General features: G+C 40.6%; 1 protein-coding gene across 1 annotated transcript; it reads left to right on the top strand.

The window, feature by feature from the left end:
• The first annotated feature begins 1,873 nt into the window (after window positions 1-1,873).
• marveld2b (MARVEL domain containing 2b) lies at window positions 1,874-16,878 on the top strand. Its single transcript, XM_038704783.1, has 7 exons — window positions 1,874-1,999; window positions 7,912-9,179; window positions 10,788-10,823; window positions 10,941-11,119; window positions 12,852-13,023; window positions 13,133-13,183; window positions 15,450-16,878. The coding sequence occupies exons 2-7, from the start codon at window positions 7,935-7,937 to the stop codon at window positions 15,567-15,569; spliced, it is 1,803 nt and encodes a 600-aa protein (XP_038560711.1). The 5' UTR covers window positions 1,874-1,999; window positions 7,912-7,934; the 3' UTR covers window positions 15,570-16,878.
• The last annotated feature ends 1,059 nt before the right edge of the window (window positions 16,879-17,937 follow it).

Genomic DNA, 17,937 nt, shown 5'->3' with positions numbered 1-17,937 from the left:
TGAAAACCAATTTTAGACACATATGTTGCAAGGACCCTCCATCTCTGGACTAAATGACTACAGGCCCGTTGCCCTGACATCTGTAGTCATGAAGTCCTTTGAAAGACTGGTGTTGGCCCACCTGAAGGACTTTACAGGCCCCCTGCTGGACCCCCTGCAGTTTGCCCACAGGGCTAACAGGTCAGTGGATGATGCTGTCAACTTGGGTCTGCATCACATCCTGCAACACCTCGACTCTCATGGGACTGCACATCAGGGGACCCATCTGTCAAACTCCTGAAGTTTGCTGACGACAGAACGGTCATCGGCCTCATCCTCGATGGTGACGAGTCGGCCTACAGATGGGAGGTTGATCAGCTGGCTCTCTGGTGCAGTCAGAACAACCTGGAGCTTACACGCTATGTAGATGATCGTGGACTTCAGGAGGAGCCCCCCCACTCTGCACCCCATCACCATACTCAACAGCCCTGTGTCTGCTGTGGAATCCTTCAGGTTTCTGGGATCCACTATATCCCAGGACCTGAAGTGGGAGCCCAGCAATGACACGATCATCAAGAAGGCCCAGCAGAGGATGTACTTCCTGCGTCAGCTCAGGAAGCTCAAACTGCCTAAGGAGCTGCTGATCCAGACCACCCAATCGTGTACTCAATGAATATTTCTTTACATATTATTAAAATATCTTCTAGTCTTGATCTCATGACCCCAATATTGTGGATTGTCACATCTCATATACTAAGTGTTTTGTCACAACTCTAATCTGAGCCCTAAAATGTCCCCACCACATTTGAACACAAAGTGACGCCCTTTCCCACCTGTAACTGTCACTGGCTGTTAAAGTCTTTGCGTTGTTGATAACACATGGCCTAAGCAGTCCTTCAGAATGCTCTCTATTACATGTACATGCATACTGTATGTATTAGTGAGTGTAGGGATGGGGGAGTATGGGAGGCTAGAAGGGAAAAATCACAGTATACTTACTAGAAAAAACTAGACTACACCACTGGGCGGGATATTTAAAAATATTGACTAATAGGTGTCATTTACACTGGGGATGCTGGGGACAGGTCAGAATCAGAATGTCTCCATCACTTTTTGAAAGCTTTTGTTAAAAAGGTTCAGAAACACAGCAACAAGAAATGTTGAATAACAACTGAAACAATGGACAATAAGAAAACATGTAATGCAACTGAAATATAGAAGAAACCAATGTGCATTTTCCAAAAGCTTATTACTGCATTATATTCCATTATATTTTTATATTCTGAATTGTCACCTGTCACCTTAATTTTGTTTCCCTTCATAGCCTATAAATACAGACAGTTCCTCCATGAATTGTTGCAGAAAATGTGTTCAGAATGCAGGAAATTAAGGGGTTGATGTGCAAAGTCGTTAATGTTATAATATTTACTAGTTTCATCTTGTGGCACCTATTTTTTCCACTTCAAGCACTGCATTCAGTTAATAATGTGCAGGCTGGAGTAGAAAACAAACCTTTTTTCAAGTAATACAGTAATGTAATCATGTTACATAAGCCTATAGCTTATATAATAGCTCTGGGGAAGCCTAAAAAATATTAGGTATCACTTTGGATTTATTTCCACCTCTTCTTTTGTTTCCCTCCCTAGCCACTCTTTGTCCCTTTCTCCTTCATTTTCTTGCTGAAATATGTCTCTCTGCCAATCATATTAATAAATAAATATAGCCAACTCGTCCCACATATAGGCCTAAAGCACCAATTTAATGAACGAAACTTGTTTTAAGAGTTAGAAACCAAGAAGTTGAATATGAGAGGAGGCTTTGAATGCATCATCACACCAGTCAGACTGGCCAGGTGAGTTCCCCCGCGGTGGGAATCTGGGATCAGTTTCCTTTCCGCTAATTACCCCGGTGTTCGCAGTGATACCTGACCTGGGATCAGTGTGAGAGTGTTGACACCAAAGGGAGCGTTGCAGACAGGATGTGAGCCTTTTTCACCGAGACAAACACGAAGAATCAGCAGGTAGGTCAGCGTCCGAATATCGAATTAGTTTTTGTCTTGTAATGGCTGGAATATTATATATTTTAATATGACGACCGAGATATGTCGCCTTTGTTGTTCGTTCCATTATAAACGGTTGCTTTGTTTTTTATTTATCTTATCCAATTTTTTAAACCAGTTTACAGAAGGAGTGGCTACATGCAGAGACAACTGTTTCTAAAAGGGTCCATGTTATCTATTAGTATTAACTTCAGGGACTTGTACAGATATGTTGGGTGGCAGGCGCTCTAGTGAAAAAAAGGCACTTTGCAACTTACTTACTTTACAACAAAACGTTAAATATATTAACACAACACACTCATGCTATTGTTTCATCAGATTTCTACAAAATAATCAGTTCACATCATGGTCTTCTTTAGTATTCACTACTTTTATCACAAGAGCAAGCAACAGCAAAGGAAACTATGCAACAACGTGCATGTTTTCTATGCTACTAATTTCAAGTATATATTTATAATAAATGACTGCACCAAGGAGAGGGACATTAAAATTAATTATTAAAATACTTTTTGTTTCACAAGCGATAACATTCAGCTTCACACAGCCAAGCATTATTATACTGAATTACCTGATCAAATACATTAGGCCTATTGCTATTATTCACTTACCGCGCGCACGCACGCGTACACACACGCACACACACACACACGAAGATCTGTCAGCATACAACAAACTAATAGAATGGATAGTTATTAGATGAGGAGCCTATTGTCAAAATTATTACTGCTTAAAGCAGGACACTTTTTCATGTAGTGGTAAATTTTGAGATTTTGGTCTATTTTGCATTCATGTCTTCAATGGAAAGAAAATTTCCAAAATACACATTTAGATGGTGTTTGTTTTAAGCCTACTACCCTTCTTAGGTTTACATAAATGAACCAAAACAAGCTAAAATGCATATTTATACATAACATTTCAGAGAAAACACGCTTGATGTAAGCCCTTAGCTGGGAAAGTTCTGTGGTGATATGCTTTAGTTATTCTGTGTATCCTACTCACCTGAATTGCCTCGGCAAATTTGCATATCAATTATGTGGCGATTGTGATGACGTTATTAGACACAAATGTAACTGTTTACCTGTAGTGTCTCCTGTAAGTATAGTGGTTTGCCTTAGCTGAACTTTAGCCGACTTATTACATTAGTAGTAGCTTAACTGTCTTTTGGCTAATTAGCTATTAACTCGAGGCATTGGTAGCTGCTCCACACAAGCCAAGAAAAACCCATGGTCCTGCTGCCTGCCTGTGTGTGTGCTGTTACGCGGCGAGAGGGGAGAGAGAGAGAGAGAGCGTGCATCGGAACCACGAAGTCTCATCTCCCGACCTGATATTTTGCTTTTTATTTAATAAATGTATCTGTTTGACAGGGAAGCTGTGCGCAAAAAAGCACCACAGAAAAAAAGGGCACTTTCTCTCCAGGAAGAAAAAGCCAGATGCTCAACTTCGAGTTAAATGTGTAGGCTAGGCGATGTAAATTAGCACTTCCATATAATCGATCCACCACTGACCAGAAGAAGATTTAGTCCAGGTACCTATAAGGTAAACTTACCCCAGCAAGCAATTTCACGGTTAAAATACATCTAATAGACGTCTAAACAGAGCCCAGACGTCTAGGCTAAAACAGGGCTGAATTTGGGCTGTCAGTGAAAGTTTGGCAGACGTCTAACCATAGCCCAAAACTAGTCTAGTCATCAATTTGACCACCACTGAACGGCTCCATATAGACGTGTATTAGATGGTTGGAAATGGATCTAGGCTAAAACAAGGTTGAATTTGGGCTGTCAGTGAAAAGTTAATAGATGTCTAAACAGTGAACAGTGGCTAGGATTGTTGATAAGGATTGTTTTTACTTAAACATAACAGGTTCTCATGAATGGTAATCTGTACAAACAAATTAAAGATTTTATTAAGAAAGGATTACAACACAGACAACAAGATAATACAACATGATGAAAATATAAAGGAATTATTGAGAGAATATTATAAATACAAAACAGTTATATATATATATGAAAATACAAATAATTTAAACATGCAGTAATAAAAACGTAAATAATTACAAAATAAATGGGTTAGGCTACATCCAAATCTAGTTCTTCATCTAAGCTGCTACTTGCTGCAGCAAGAACAACAGATGAGTCTCTCGTTTGGCGCCAGTCTCTCGGGTAAATGAGATCCGTAACTGTTGAATATGTAAGAATATGAATATAAGTAAAACATTAAACATTACATTTGACTATGTTCACTGTTTTCCTATAAGATATGACTACTATCAACAAATTATTTTGAATGAAAACATACAGTATATTGTATATGTATGTATATATATATATATACATATATATATATATATATATATATATATATATACATACATATATACAATATACTGTATGTTTTCTTCTCCTTTTTCTTTTTCCTGCAAAGTAAGCTCAATTTTGGGGGCCTAAACATACTTAAAAGTAGGCTCAATTTTGGGGGCCTAAACACTCAAACTCACCAAACTTTGCACACATGTCAGAAGTGGTGAAAAACTTCGTATTTTATGGGTTTCACGCATGGGCGTGGCAAAATGACTCGCTAGCGCCACCTAGAAAATTGGAAAAAATTTGCCCCTCGTTCACAAAAAGTTGTGCTATTTGCGAGTTTTCGTCAATGGGCGTGTCCGTGGCATCGATGATTCGCCATGAAACAGGAAGTTGTTGTAACTTCAGTGTACATGCTCACATCTGCACAAAAATTTACGTGCTTGATAACTGTCCCGCCCCGAACACATCTACAAGCCAATATTCATTTATATTCATAGCGCCAAGTGCTATGTAGCTCCACAAAGGGGACACAGGAAGTGACGTGTAACACCTTCATATAGCGTCCGAAGTGCGTAGCAAATTCATAGCGGGCTCGGGCCCTAATTATCATTCTAATGAAGGTAAAAAAAAGTGTTATATTTAGTGCCAAAAACCCATATTTTCATATAATGATCTAGTAAGTATGTGTGGCTTTCATAACAAATTATAATAGGTAAGGTTGCACATGTATCATGTTTACCCCCTCTGAATTCAGATAATATAATATAATGTAAGATTTTTTAAGCATGTTAAGCTAACCCCAACGTGCCTTACTCTACACTGTTACCTGCTGAAATGTCATGGTTCCTACACATATTAGCAAATAATATAGATAAATAATGAAGACATGTCAAACAAAGACACAGAATACACAGTAAATGTCTTCGCTTCCAGTGTTTGCAGTAAACTCTCGCCCGTTGCTCGCTGAAAGGCCGAAATCGTAACATATCCCTTGTTTAAAAATGACAAATATGTTTATCACCAGATCTGGCAACTCTTGTCTACCAGGGCCGTCCCTGATGTCTACTAACTTTCAAGTCTCGCGTTGCCAGCTGTCATGTCTCAGTAGGGCTACAGCTGCCAACCTAGCGGTTGAAAATAGTAATTGCATTTTGTTTAAAACGAAAATGAAAGTTAATGTGGTCGCTAGTCCCCTGCGATGGACTGGCGACCTGTCCAGGGTGTACCCCGCCTTTCGCCTGATGTTACCTGAAATAAGGCTAATTTAATACTTCTGCGTCAAATCTACGGCGTAGGCTACAGGGCTACGCAGAGGCAATCGCATTATTAAAACAACACTTTCGGACACTACTCCGATCGTTATTTTGGCGCCGTTAATTACGTCATTGCCATCAGACAATCATTTTTTTCTATCAGCGCATTGCATGATGGTATATACGGCTTGGTTAGTGACCATCGGTTGTACACTACTTTTCAAAATTCATTCTGGGATATATTGAATGGACTATATAGGGTATAATAATTATCTCTATACATTCGGACAGTTCAATTCTGTTGTTTCCAGATTAACCACACAGGCCTAATGCAGAAGACAGATTATATATCAAGGGTGTGAGATGGAACAAGATGGCCAGTGGATAAAAGTACGTGACTGATGATGACCACCTGCTGTTTGAATCCAAGCTGGCCAGATTTACAATTAAAAAAAACGAAGCTAACTTCCAATTCCAATTTTATTTCCAATAATGCATTATCACAAGCACAGGTTGTTACGTTCAGTGGTGGTTATGGCAGAGTTGAGCAAGTTGGAGGACCCAAACGCAGGACACGTAGGCAAGCAGGTAAAGTTCAGACGGTTTATTAAAAGGCAACAAAAAGTGAGCACACTTACAAGCTGAGTGGCTGATGACAAAGTCCAGAAACACAAAAGCTGTCCAAACAGAAATCAAAATCCAACGGTGCAGGGAAACACAACGAGTAGGCAGACAACGAGGTATCATAACACACATAGAAAGTAATGAACCGACAAAGACAAGACAGAATTTGCACAACTGAATTTTGCCTTTTTCTGGATATCCAGAACTCAGTAACTGTGTTGCTGTTTGTGGGATGTGTTTCCTTTTTTTATTCACTGCAAAAGAAATTTTTTGGACTTAGTGTCTGGTGAAGTAACAGTAGGTGTTCGCCTTGAGCTTTCATGTGACGGGATAGACATGACCCTGGGTAATTTCTTGGTAGATGCTTGTGTGTGGCCTGATGAACAAGTGCGTGACACAATGGTACCACCTTCAGCCATGTTGTCCTCAAAGGTACCTGAGGGTGTGCCAAACTCTCAAGTGTTTTCCAGCTCTGCGGTAACTTGTGCCATGAGCTGGGCAGTCTCTGGCTGTGTCCAAAAATCCCCAGGGGGACAGGAGTATAATATGAAGTTTCCGACTGGACAAGCAAGCCCAGTGAGTCCAGTACCTCTTTTAATGTGCTGGTGACTTGTTAATCACAAGGTAGCCAGGCCCTAAAGTAAACGTTGCTTTATCGTCTATTTTCCTCTAAATGGGACCATAAGTTACTAAAACATCATGCTGTGTTGTAATTGCGATTGGGACAAAAAAGTGTTTACTGAGGTAATAAATCAAGTGACAAGTTTTGACTTAATTTTGCAAACAGTGTAGTCAACACCTGCTGGCTATTAGAAAGAATGTGGGTTCAAAGCACTTCCACATTGGCATCACTTTCCAGACCTGGAGGTTCCCAGTTGGTCAGGTGTAGCAGTGCGTAAATTACACTGTACATATCAGACAACAACACACCCCACTTGTACCCTATTTTGAATAGACTAAAACATTTTCAACTTATTCTCGGAAAGACGTTTCATTAGAGTTAGTAAACCAGAGCCAGTCATACTGCCAGACCAGAAAATGCAGACCAGAGCTTTGTCTGCTAGTTTCTGTAGATTTTGGACTGGATTACAGTGTTAAAACCATCAGTGTATTTCAGTCTTCATCATGCCAAACACTAACCTGATAATGTGACTGAAGTATAATAAAGTCCCTGAAAAATTCAGAGATGTGGGCAGCGATTCAGAGGTCTGCTACCAGACTTGCCAGATACCTGGGCCACTTGTCATTTCTGAAATAATGTGTTCACAGCCCCAACAAATGTAATCACCTGTGTAATTACTTTTGCATTCTTTAAGTGAAGCTGGAAAACATAAATGGTCAGTGAGTAGTGAAGGTGGACAGTACAAAGGGGGTTTATGTGACCAGCAGAGTGCAGAGGTTAACATTACACCCACAGATGTGAATAATTCTAGATAATGCTCCCGTTGTCTTCCGCTCTGACACTACTTTAGATAAAACCAGAAATTGTTAGGCCCTATGGTCATATTAGTTCCTGACACTGAAAAACAATGTCCAGCTGATATTATGTCATCTAATCTCAGCATAAACTGATGGCCAAATTGTGTTCAAAGCTATGAAAATAAGACCCACATTTTAATAAAGTGGAATTATCCTTTAAAGCCACTGTTGGTCCATCTGTTGACAGAAGAATCCTCTTTGTTTCTCTCAGTAGTAAGCACAGTCCAGGTCCCAATGTCTTCAAGAGGAGTTGGTTCTGTCACCAGGTTCGGATGGGTGCAAGAGATCCCACATTATGATCAGGTCCCTGTTGGCTCCTTATGGCGGGATGCAGCTCTCCCTCCTCCCCTGACGGGCTTTCATGGAACAGTGCCGGCTGCCAGCTTAGACCCCCTTCCCCCTCCCCCTCTACCAGAACAACCAGCTGTTGGGCCTGAATCCTTCTACCCCCCCAACGATGATGAGCCAATGGAGGGCGAAAGTGATGTCATGGACATTAAGCCGATCCGCCGCTTCATCCCAGACTCTGTCAAGAACTTCTTCCGTGGCAACAGTGGTAACCGTGGCAGCAAGGGTTTGTCCATCCCACCTCCACCACCACCTCTACCTGCTTCTCAGTCCCCTGTCCCCTCGTCCAAGAAGAGTTGGAATGGCCACACCACGTTAGGAGTCCCCTGCTCACCTCCCCACTCTGCCCCTCCATCTCCATCTCTTCCCGGCTCCTATCGGGACCCCTTTGGTGGCTCTGGGGGCAGCTACACCTCTCAGAAGGAGCGTGACAGGCTGCTGCTGGGCGCTGAAGCCTTTGACTCCGTATCAGCAGTGCCCACCAATCTCTCGGCCCTGACCTACCAGGAGCGGGTGGAGGAATACCACCAACGCTACGCCTACATGAAGTCCTGGGCTGGCCTGCTTAGGATCCTGGGCTGTATTCAACTGCTGCTGGGAGCTGCTGTGTTCGCCTGCGTCTGTGCTTATATTCATAAGGACAACGAGTGGTTCAATATGTATGGATACTCCCAGCCTCAGCTGTTTGGGGGTCTCGGTGGAAGTGCTAGTGGATATGGGGGCAGTTACTACACAGGCCCCAAGACACCTTTTATCCTGGTGGTGGCTGGTCTCGCGTGGATCGTGACTGTTATTCTGGTTGTTCTTGGGATGACCATATACTACAGAGCCATCCTTCTAGACTCTTCATGGTGGCCGCTCACAGAGTGTTCCATCAACTTAGTCTTGGCGGTGCTCTATTTGGCAGCAGCAATAGTATATGTGAGGGACACTACTCGAGGGGGGCTGTGCTATATACCGGTCTTCAATAGTGGAGTAAACGGAGCGTTCTGTCGCACAGAAGCTGGCCAGACAGCAGCCCTTGTCTTCCTCTTCATCACTACCCTGCTGTACTTCATCAGTGCAGGTGTATGTCTGAAGCTGTGGAGACATGAAGCAGCCAGGAGGAGGAAGGAGGGGCTGGAACAGGAGGTCTGACACACACACACACACACACACACACACACATACATATACACTACTATTTGTATTTCTGTACTTATATGGACATTATGCTTTGCAAAGCTGAAGAGGTAACCATAATATTAGACAAATATGAAGAAGGCACACACGTAATCTGGACTAAAAGCAACACAGTTGCAGCTGCCACGTGTAGGAAGACAGAAAATCACAGACTGTGATTGCATAAATTACCATATACAGTACATGAATGTATGATGTGTTCTTATGGACAATTATAGCCTCATTCTTTGTGTCGGCTGTGTGCCGGCGGTTCGATGTTAAAGCCACAGGCCACAGGTTCACTTCCAAGAACTTCTCATCTCTTAAAATATCAGATACATATATTTGAAATCCATTTCTTTTAACAGCTATAACAGGCTGTGTGAAATGGACTTGGCAGCAAAGAAAAACACATTTCAAAGCAGTGATTAGGCTTACTGTCATATCTTAAAGTACAACAAGTACAAGGCTTTAGCATACTTCAATCAGTTTCTGTAGGATGATATTGATATACAAAAGCATCAGTGCATCACACACAGCATAAAAGCAGCCCATAAAACAGTCTGTGGGATCTCCTACAGGTGATGTCATTTTCCAAGAGAGCTAATTGGTCAGTCATTAGGCAGTGTTTTTATAGCATTGATCTCTTATCTGGAACATAACCTGCTCCGGCCCAGGATGACTGTTCAGCATAAGTTACCATGGCCCAGTAAGAAATGAACCACCGTTGTAGGACTGAAAACTCAGAGTTGACCCTGAAGTTACATCACTGACCTTAAATCCTGCTGTACAGGGCCATGGAACGCTTTGAGATCGGAAGGTGGAAATTTCAACTGGAAAACTCCAACCTCCAACTTAGACTGAAATGCAGCATTATAACTGTACCAAATCTGGATATCTGCAACCAAATTAGTTTGAAAGAAATCTCTGAATCACATTTAAACATTGGATCACAAATGACCAAAGATTAAGCTTGCCTGAACATTTGTGAGCTATTCAGTAGTCTTCACAAAAGAAAACAGACTTCTGCGTAAGGAATCCATACTTTTATGGCTGCATTCGTTTCCAAGTGCAGTGAATAAACAATGCTGCCCAGACTCCATGAAAACATTAACTTTTTCCAACTCATTTTCTGTTCTCATTTATAAAACAGACAAAACTATGGGGGGACCAATAATATAATATTATTAAATATTTTAAGGGAAAATAATGAAGTATAGTAAACCCCAGTGCGGATACTCTATTAGTTTCCTCTTTGAGCATGATGTTTGACACTTGAACACACTGGACTGTGGGCCACAAAACTGATTCGTATGACCTACAGCACCTAGCTACCATCTTCTGGCAATTATTTGGCAATAGCATATATAGTTGAGCATACATGTTAACAGTTGGATTTTACATAATAAACATGTTGTATTCAGATGTCAGATCTGAAAAATCTACCAGGAAGTCTCAACACACTAGTAACATTCAAAACACAAGGTTTCATTAAAGTGGCCATTCATTTTATTTTTTAACAATTTCAACACTGAACATCTAATGAATCATCTCTTTTTCTCATCACAATAAACCTAGATGAAAACTAATGGATCATCAGTCCCCCTTTCTATAGTAAGTATCAATGATTACTTTTGTGATCCTTGTTCTAGCAAACATGCATTTGCACACTGTGCACATGAACGATACAATGAATGATACAGTACACATAACTCTGATTATCTGCTGTAGCTGGGTCCAGCCTCCAGGGCCTCTGAGCACACTCCTCTCCCTACCATCCAGCCAGACCTAATGGACGCCCCGATCAACTCTGCAGCTGCTTCTAGGATGGCGCTGGAGCCAGAGATCCTCCGAGGTCACATACCAGCTGGACACATCCCCAAACCTGTCGTTATAGCTGACTATGTGGCGTGAGTATTACCTTCTTACTGTAAAACTTCAATTAATAGCTTATGCTTTTATATTCTTCAATACTGAACTCAGTCTGCCTGTATTTGAGACAGGTGTCTATATGGGACAGGCATTTAATTTATAAGCACAAAACTAGATTGAAGATTGATTGAGGGTCCCAAAGCATCCCCCCCACTTCAAAATCAACAAACTTATAGCTACAGTGTTTCCTACAGGGTTTTGTGAAACTATGGTGTGTGGACCTCAGACCACAAGAAAGTTTTGTACATTTTAAAGTTAAATGCATCAATCTGGTGCACTTTGAGAGTAAAATCCTTGCCCGTGGATTGACGCCGATGTGTTTTTTTCCCTGGTAGATCATGAACTTGGGAAGCTGGATATCATTATTTTCAGAATTTTATTGGCTACACAAAGTGCCAGTCATCGGCACAATTGGTTGCAATTGGCTCGGCTTACCCAAGAAATAATAGGGGCTGGCTCTTCCTTACAGTGTGGGCTCTCGTTGGTTGTTGTCAGAACCCTTTAAAGGGTTCAGGTTGTTGTAGGCTGTGAAATGGACATGTGAGCTCCTATTGGGTCGAATTAGGTGTCACTCTGATTTGAATACAAGATATCTGAGTTATTACGGTTATAATGACATATTAGCTATGTTTGCCCGCTAATACGAAATGATGCAGCAGCAGTCCCTGGGGATTTATTGATGGAATAATGTGTTTTGGACTAAATAGTTTTACTGGTTTGGATTGTCTGGACCTTTGACAACGTAACAAGACCATTTTTGTTTTAATATAATCGATCTACGAGGCTCCAAATGTGAGTTCCGTCAATTTTGATTGTACTGGTACTGCTGTGGTGATTGTATCTTGAAATGGTTTGCATTGGTCGAATCAAGAGGATTTTAGCTTTCAAACGGAGTATCATATAGCAGTTGTGGGCTCATAAAGAGAGCTGTCATCAGGACCTGTTACAAACAGGAGGTTTTCACATAAAGTTACAAACTGCAGCCGAACAACTGGGTGTAGCTCAAACTTAATGCTAGCTTTCTATGCGTTCGACCAGCCTATAAGTAAAGTTAGCTAAAAAGCTGCATTCACGTAACGGATCTTTCTTTATGGGTTCTGTAGAGACAGATGAAGTTGGATGTCGAGGTGGTCATGTAACAGATTTTTGAGCTGCAGACCGCTGTTCTTTTCTTCCTACCGTCATCGATAACATAATCCTTGAATGTCTGTGTTGTACTACACGTAACTGTCCTTTTTCTACGCTGCTGGTTACGGAGATTCGTACCAACGTTATTGTATGTTGTATGGTTGCAGGATTATGCGCAAAGGTTGGAATGAGTGAATGCAGGTATTTATTTAAAAAATCAAGTCATTTTCAAGTCATCTGTCTCAAGTCTAAGTCAAGTCATAGATCATGATAACAAGGTCAAGTCCAGTCTTTTGTCTGTTTTAGTCAAGCAAGTCTCAAGTCTTCAAATTTGCGAGTCAAGTCATGTGACTCGAGTCCCACCTCTGCTCAGTACACACAGTACAAATGAAGACCTGACCATTGTTGTACAGCAGATTTCATGGTAAGCTGGCCATTACTTGCGTAAAACAGACTGATTTCGATGACTGACTGATTGATCTTGTCATATGTAGTAGGTGCTGCTAAGAGAGAACAACATTCAGCTGCAATGTGAATGTAGCCACTGGCTCAAGAAAATGTGTTGACTCCTGTCCTTCACAGGAAGTACCCCAGCATCCACTCAGAGGAGGAGAGGGACCAGTATCGGGCTGTGTTCAATGACCAGTATGCTGAGTACAAGGAGCTGCACGCTGAGGTTCAGGCCATGGCCAAGAAGTTTGAAGAGATGGACGAGATAATCCAGAACCTTCCCTCCCGGCCTTCCAGCCAAATGGTACAACCCTCACTCCACCTTGTACAAACACACACACACAGACACACAGGAACACACATGGACACACACACTAAAAGTAGTTAATTTTCACAGGCTAATTTTCTTTCAGGAAAAGGAGCGGATCAATGGCATTTTAATGGAATATCAGAAGAAGAAAAATGTAAGTAGATATTTTTTATTATTTTATTTTTACCTTTATTTAACCAGGAGAAAAAGACCCACTGAGATAACATCTATTTTTCAATGGTTCCCTGGCCAAGAAAGGGAACAGAATAGCAATTCAAATGACAATAACATACAGCAGCGTTAGACGGGCCCTCGCACGTGTCACACGTCAAGGTGTGAGGCGGAATTTGTCACGGGCTTCGGACGCTGCACAAACGTGTTAATCATCACTTCCTGTGTCCCCTTTCTCGCGCTAGATAGGACTTCACACTACGACTACAACTGAACATGTAGATGTGTTTGGGGCAGGACTGTTATCAAGCACGTAACGTTTGCTGCAGATGTGAGCATGTACACTGAAGTTACACAGAACTTCCTCTTTCATGGCGAATCATCAATTTTGGACGCCACGCCACTGGCATGCCGTGTCACAAAAACTCACTGTTTGTACAACTTTCAATTGTCAGTGGGATTAGACTAGACAGCGAAAATCTGAAGCCGGTTGGACTAATTCTCTTGCAGGAGTTAGAAAGGCACTATACAAATACGGAGCATTTACATTTACTTTTTAAATAAGTGTATTGTTTTTATTGTAAAGGGGATTAGGATGTGGGCTGGTGGCTGGGAGAGGGGGATCCAGTGGAGCAGGGGTGACGGTGGTACTGGAGGAGTGTTGTTGGCGTGAGTGGAGGGAATAAGGAGGGGTTGTTGGCAGTTATCCTTAAGTATAGAAAATGGACACAGGGAAGCAGAAATCAATAGACAAAGTATTGCTGGAGTTTTGCCAGAGGTAGAGCTCCCAAAAACAACACTCTGTCAAGGAGTGATGTGCCGGAGAAGATAAACTGCAGGAGGATGAGCTGATGGCAGGCAGGTGGGGGAACAAACTAAAGGCCTGTACTACGAGGCAAGTTCAGCATACCCAGGATATGTTTTTAACCTCGCCAACCTCAAATCCTGCTTCATAGTACAGGCCTCAGAGCCAGGAGCCAGAGAAGGCAACAATGGCAACACACACACCATACACAAGCACACAGAGAGAGAGAAACAGACATGGGAATACTGAACCACAGGGAACAGGAAACATAAGGGAACCCAAGGGAGACTGCAGGCATTGCAGGCAACTGCATTATGCACATGTAACAACAGCATTGTCGTGTGTATATCATTTTGCCAGGGTATAAAAGTACATTCTCATAATTGATTTAAAAAATTTGAGCAAGTCATGATGTTATGCAAGATGCTTTAATTATAGTATAGTAACCACTGTGTCACCGTAACAAAAGCATAAGCTTATCAGGTCATTCATCCCAGTTGCATCAACCAAAACCACTTAACACTACTTGAATGTTTGAGTTAAGAAAGGAATTCTCCATGCTGTTATCATAACCAGTGAAGTGTTAATAAGTTGTCATCAACCTACTGGAACTATTGTGAAGCTTGTGATTGTTTACTCATCTATGTCCATACAGTGTATCATAGTTGAGATGTTGTGAACTTCTACAAGTTTGATGAACTCATGTTCTTCAGTACTGTAGCATGCGGTGGAGTTTTGCAGTGGAACTGACTATTTTTTAAAGCCTCACTAGCTTTATTGAATACTCACTATTGCATATAACTTGAGAGGTAGAAGTAAAAACAATAAGCTTGTGAAAACAATGCTAGATATTTTTGAAAATTTTACACATGAAGATTTGTTTACTTGTCATGAAGAGTAGTGCTCAGCATGTAAAAGCAGTGGCTTCTGACTTTTGAAAGTTTGAAATAATAACCCTGGTGATGTCATCAAGGTTATTTCCTATTGGGACTACAAAAGCTGAAAGCCTGTTTTACAAGCTGGGGCTGTAGACTTTGAATTCCTCATTATGTGAATTTTTTGACCCACACCAGGAGCAAAAATCAGGCTGCTAATTTAATTTAGATTTCTCTCTCTTTAATCTTTTTGAAGTCTCTCAACTCCCCTAATTTTATATAAGATTTAATTACTGCAAACGTTAAGTACTATGTTTTGACATGACTTCTACATAACTTTCTGTAAGTGCCCCCATTACCTACAATGTTCTTCTTTCCTTATTTATTTGTTTGTCTGGTTTACTGAAAACTGTGTAAAGAAATGTATTGTACTGTGTTGTATGTGTTAGTCTATTCCCCATTCAGTGAAGCCACATTAAAATGCCTTGATTGTCTCTGACTACCACAGAGACTGACCCTGATATGTAGGCATTACATCAAATTAACTTCATTTCTGTTTTTCTTGTCAGGACCCAACATATTTGGAAAAAAGGGATAGGTGTGAGTACCTAAAGAACAAGCTCTCCCACATCAAGAAGAAAATTCAGGAGTACAACAACAAGTCATTCAATGGAACAACAGCAACTTAACACTGCAGTTTAATAATGCCTTTAAAGCATGTGGAATTCATATGCAGTCTGCAACTATATAACAAAACATGCTCATCACTGCTGTTAGTAATGTTGTAAGGACAGACCAAGGAAGAAACATCAAGAGTGGGTAGAAATGTCCATCAAGAGAGTGGTAAAAGAAAAAGAAAAAGCAAGCTTCACCAAAAGTGGGATCTGAAAACATGGACCGAAGGCAGACAGCTGGGATGGATCAAGTGTAACCTAAATACATGTCGTGTTCATTATACGTATGAACAGCATGTCCTGATGCAGATCATATTTTAAGGGAACATTTTGGGAAATATACTTTTTTTGCCATTTTATCTGACTGTGTTTAGCTCATAGCTGCAAAGACCAGAAGCAGAGGTACACTGCTAGACTAATTCCATCAAAAGAGACCCAAGGCCCTCTATTGATTTTGCTGTGGACATGTTATACACCTCATGTTATAACTGTTTGCTGTTCTTGTGAAACAAACTATTTATACAAGAAATGATCTTGTGAATGTGGGTAAGATGACTATCAAGTACATATCCTAAAATGTGTGACTGTTCTGTGCACAGTGTGAAGTCTCCTAGTTAAACGTTCTGCCTGAATACTATAGATTAATGAAACAAGGAAGCTGATGTAAAGGCTGACTCAGTGTTATTGAAGGCTTTATTTTCCACTAAGACTAATCCCACTGCAACAGACGTCAGATGTCAGTAGAAGTGTGTTGTAGGTTAGTTTAACAGCATTTATTTTTTGTCCGATAGGATGTACTTCTGTGTTCTGCTTGTGTCATACTGTCGAGGTTTATCTGCTTGCCTTAATGCTTTCTGTGTGCTGCTGTTTTGTTTTTGTTTTACATTAAATTTCCTCTGTCTATTTTGAACTATGAGGTGCAATGTGAAAATTTACTAAAACTGTCTCTCATCCTGTTACTGAAACTGCAGTGAAGAACATAACGGATGGGTATTTTTAGATTAGTTTTAGTCACTCCTTTTGTAAACTCTTATGTGTATGTGCATTGATATGTTTGATGTAAGTGTTTGTGTCACAGCTGGTTTGTCCTACTGGTTTATGCCAATGTGTTTAGCCTTTAGATTTATATGTCTATGGTACTGGTTTATACCAATGAATTATGCACAGTTTGAGTGACTGTTCCATCTGTCCATTCCTGTTTCAATTCAATAACTGCACAAGCTCAGTTAATCCAAAGCAATGGTAATGATGAATGAGGGTAGCCAATAAAGTTAAGACCATTCTAAACACAGTGCAATCAGAATAAAGTTATATGTTCATAATTGATATTTTTATTTATTTATTGTAAATGTATTGTTTAATTTTCCTTGGTACAACTAGAAAATAAGTTTGCCAAAACAAATGTATATTTTTCCTGATCTATAGTAAGTATATAGTCTGGTTAATGTGGTAAACTTGGTTGACCATTATTATAGACCATTTTTGTTTATCAGTGAAATTATTACTACAGCAGTCATTTTCTAGGAAGCCAAGTCTTGCCGACCTGACACTTTTGTCATACATCTCATACAATGCAAGTACCCTTTAGCGTCTGGATGAGACGAAACGCCTTTTTAACACAGGGTTAATGTGAAACGGTTGTAGTTTGGTTAGGTTTAGGCAAGGTTAAGTTAAGGAGTTGCAGTTTTACATGCTTCTCTGAGCTTCCATTAGAAAAGTTACCCACCCAAAGCCCTAAAGTGACAGTGTCTCATCCCCTTTGAGTGAGTATTGAAAATTTGGTGCAGAAACTGGCCGACTGATAATAACCGTTTGTACAACTTTTAATTGTCAATGGGTTAGACCGCACAGGGAAAATTTTAAGTCAATCAGACTCATTCCCTAAGAGAAGTTTGAAGTACAAAGTGTGTAAATTGCCAAAAATGACCATTAAATCCAAAATGGCCGACTTCCTGTTTGGTTTAGGCAATGGCTCCAAGAGGCTTTTTTGTACATCTGGACAAGCAAGCCATTTTGCCACGCACATTCGCGAAACCCATAAAATATGAAATTTTGGTTTGGTTTGGTGAGTTTTTGAGTATGTTTAGGCCCCCCAAAATTGAGATTACTTTGCAGAAGAAAGAAAGAAAGAAAAAAAGAAAGAAATTTCAATAAGGACCTCGCACGATTCGTGCTCGGGCCCTAAAAATAATAATTCCTTCAGTTCCAATAGGGCCATATATAACAGTAACATAACACTACATTAAAAAACAGTATTTTTTTTAAATCAATCCCTTAAACCCAAAACAGAAGGATCAGATCCGTCAGATATGTGATCCATTACTGGGGAAGGTTTGTCCCAAATAGCTGGTGGGAAAAAGTTTGAACCTTCTCTTCAAGATAC

Source organism: Micropterus salmoides, unplaced genomic scaffold (assembly GCF_014851395.1).
Source record: "Micropterus salmoides isolate LMB-PRFRI ecotype aquatic unplaced genomic scaffold, ASM1485139v1 Ms_hic_scaffold_7, whole genome shotgun sequence".
NCBI lineage: Eukaryota > Metazoa > Chordata > Actinopteri > Centrarchiformes > Centrarchidae > Micropterus > Micropterus salmoides.
The sequence above is the reverse complement of the archived record's forward strand: the minus strand, read 5'-3'. Positions and strand labels throughout refer to the sequence as shown.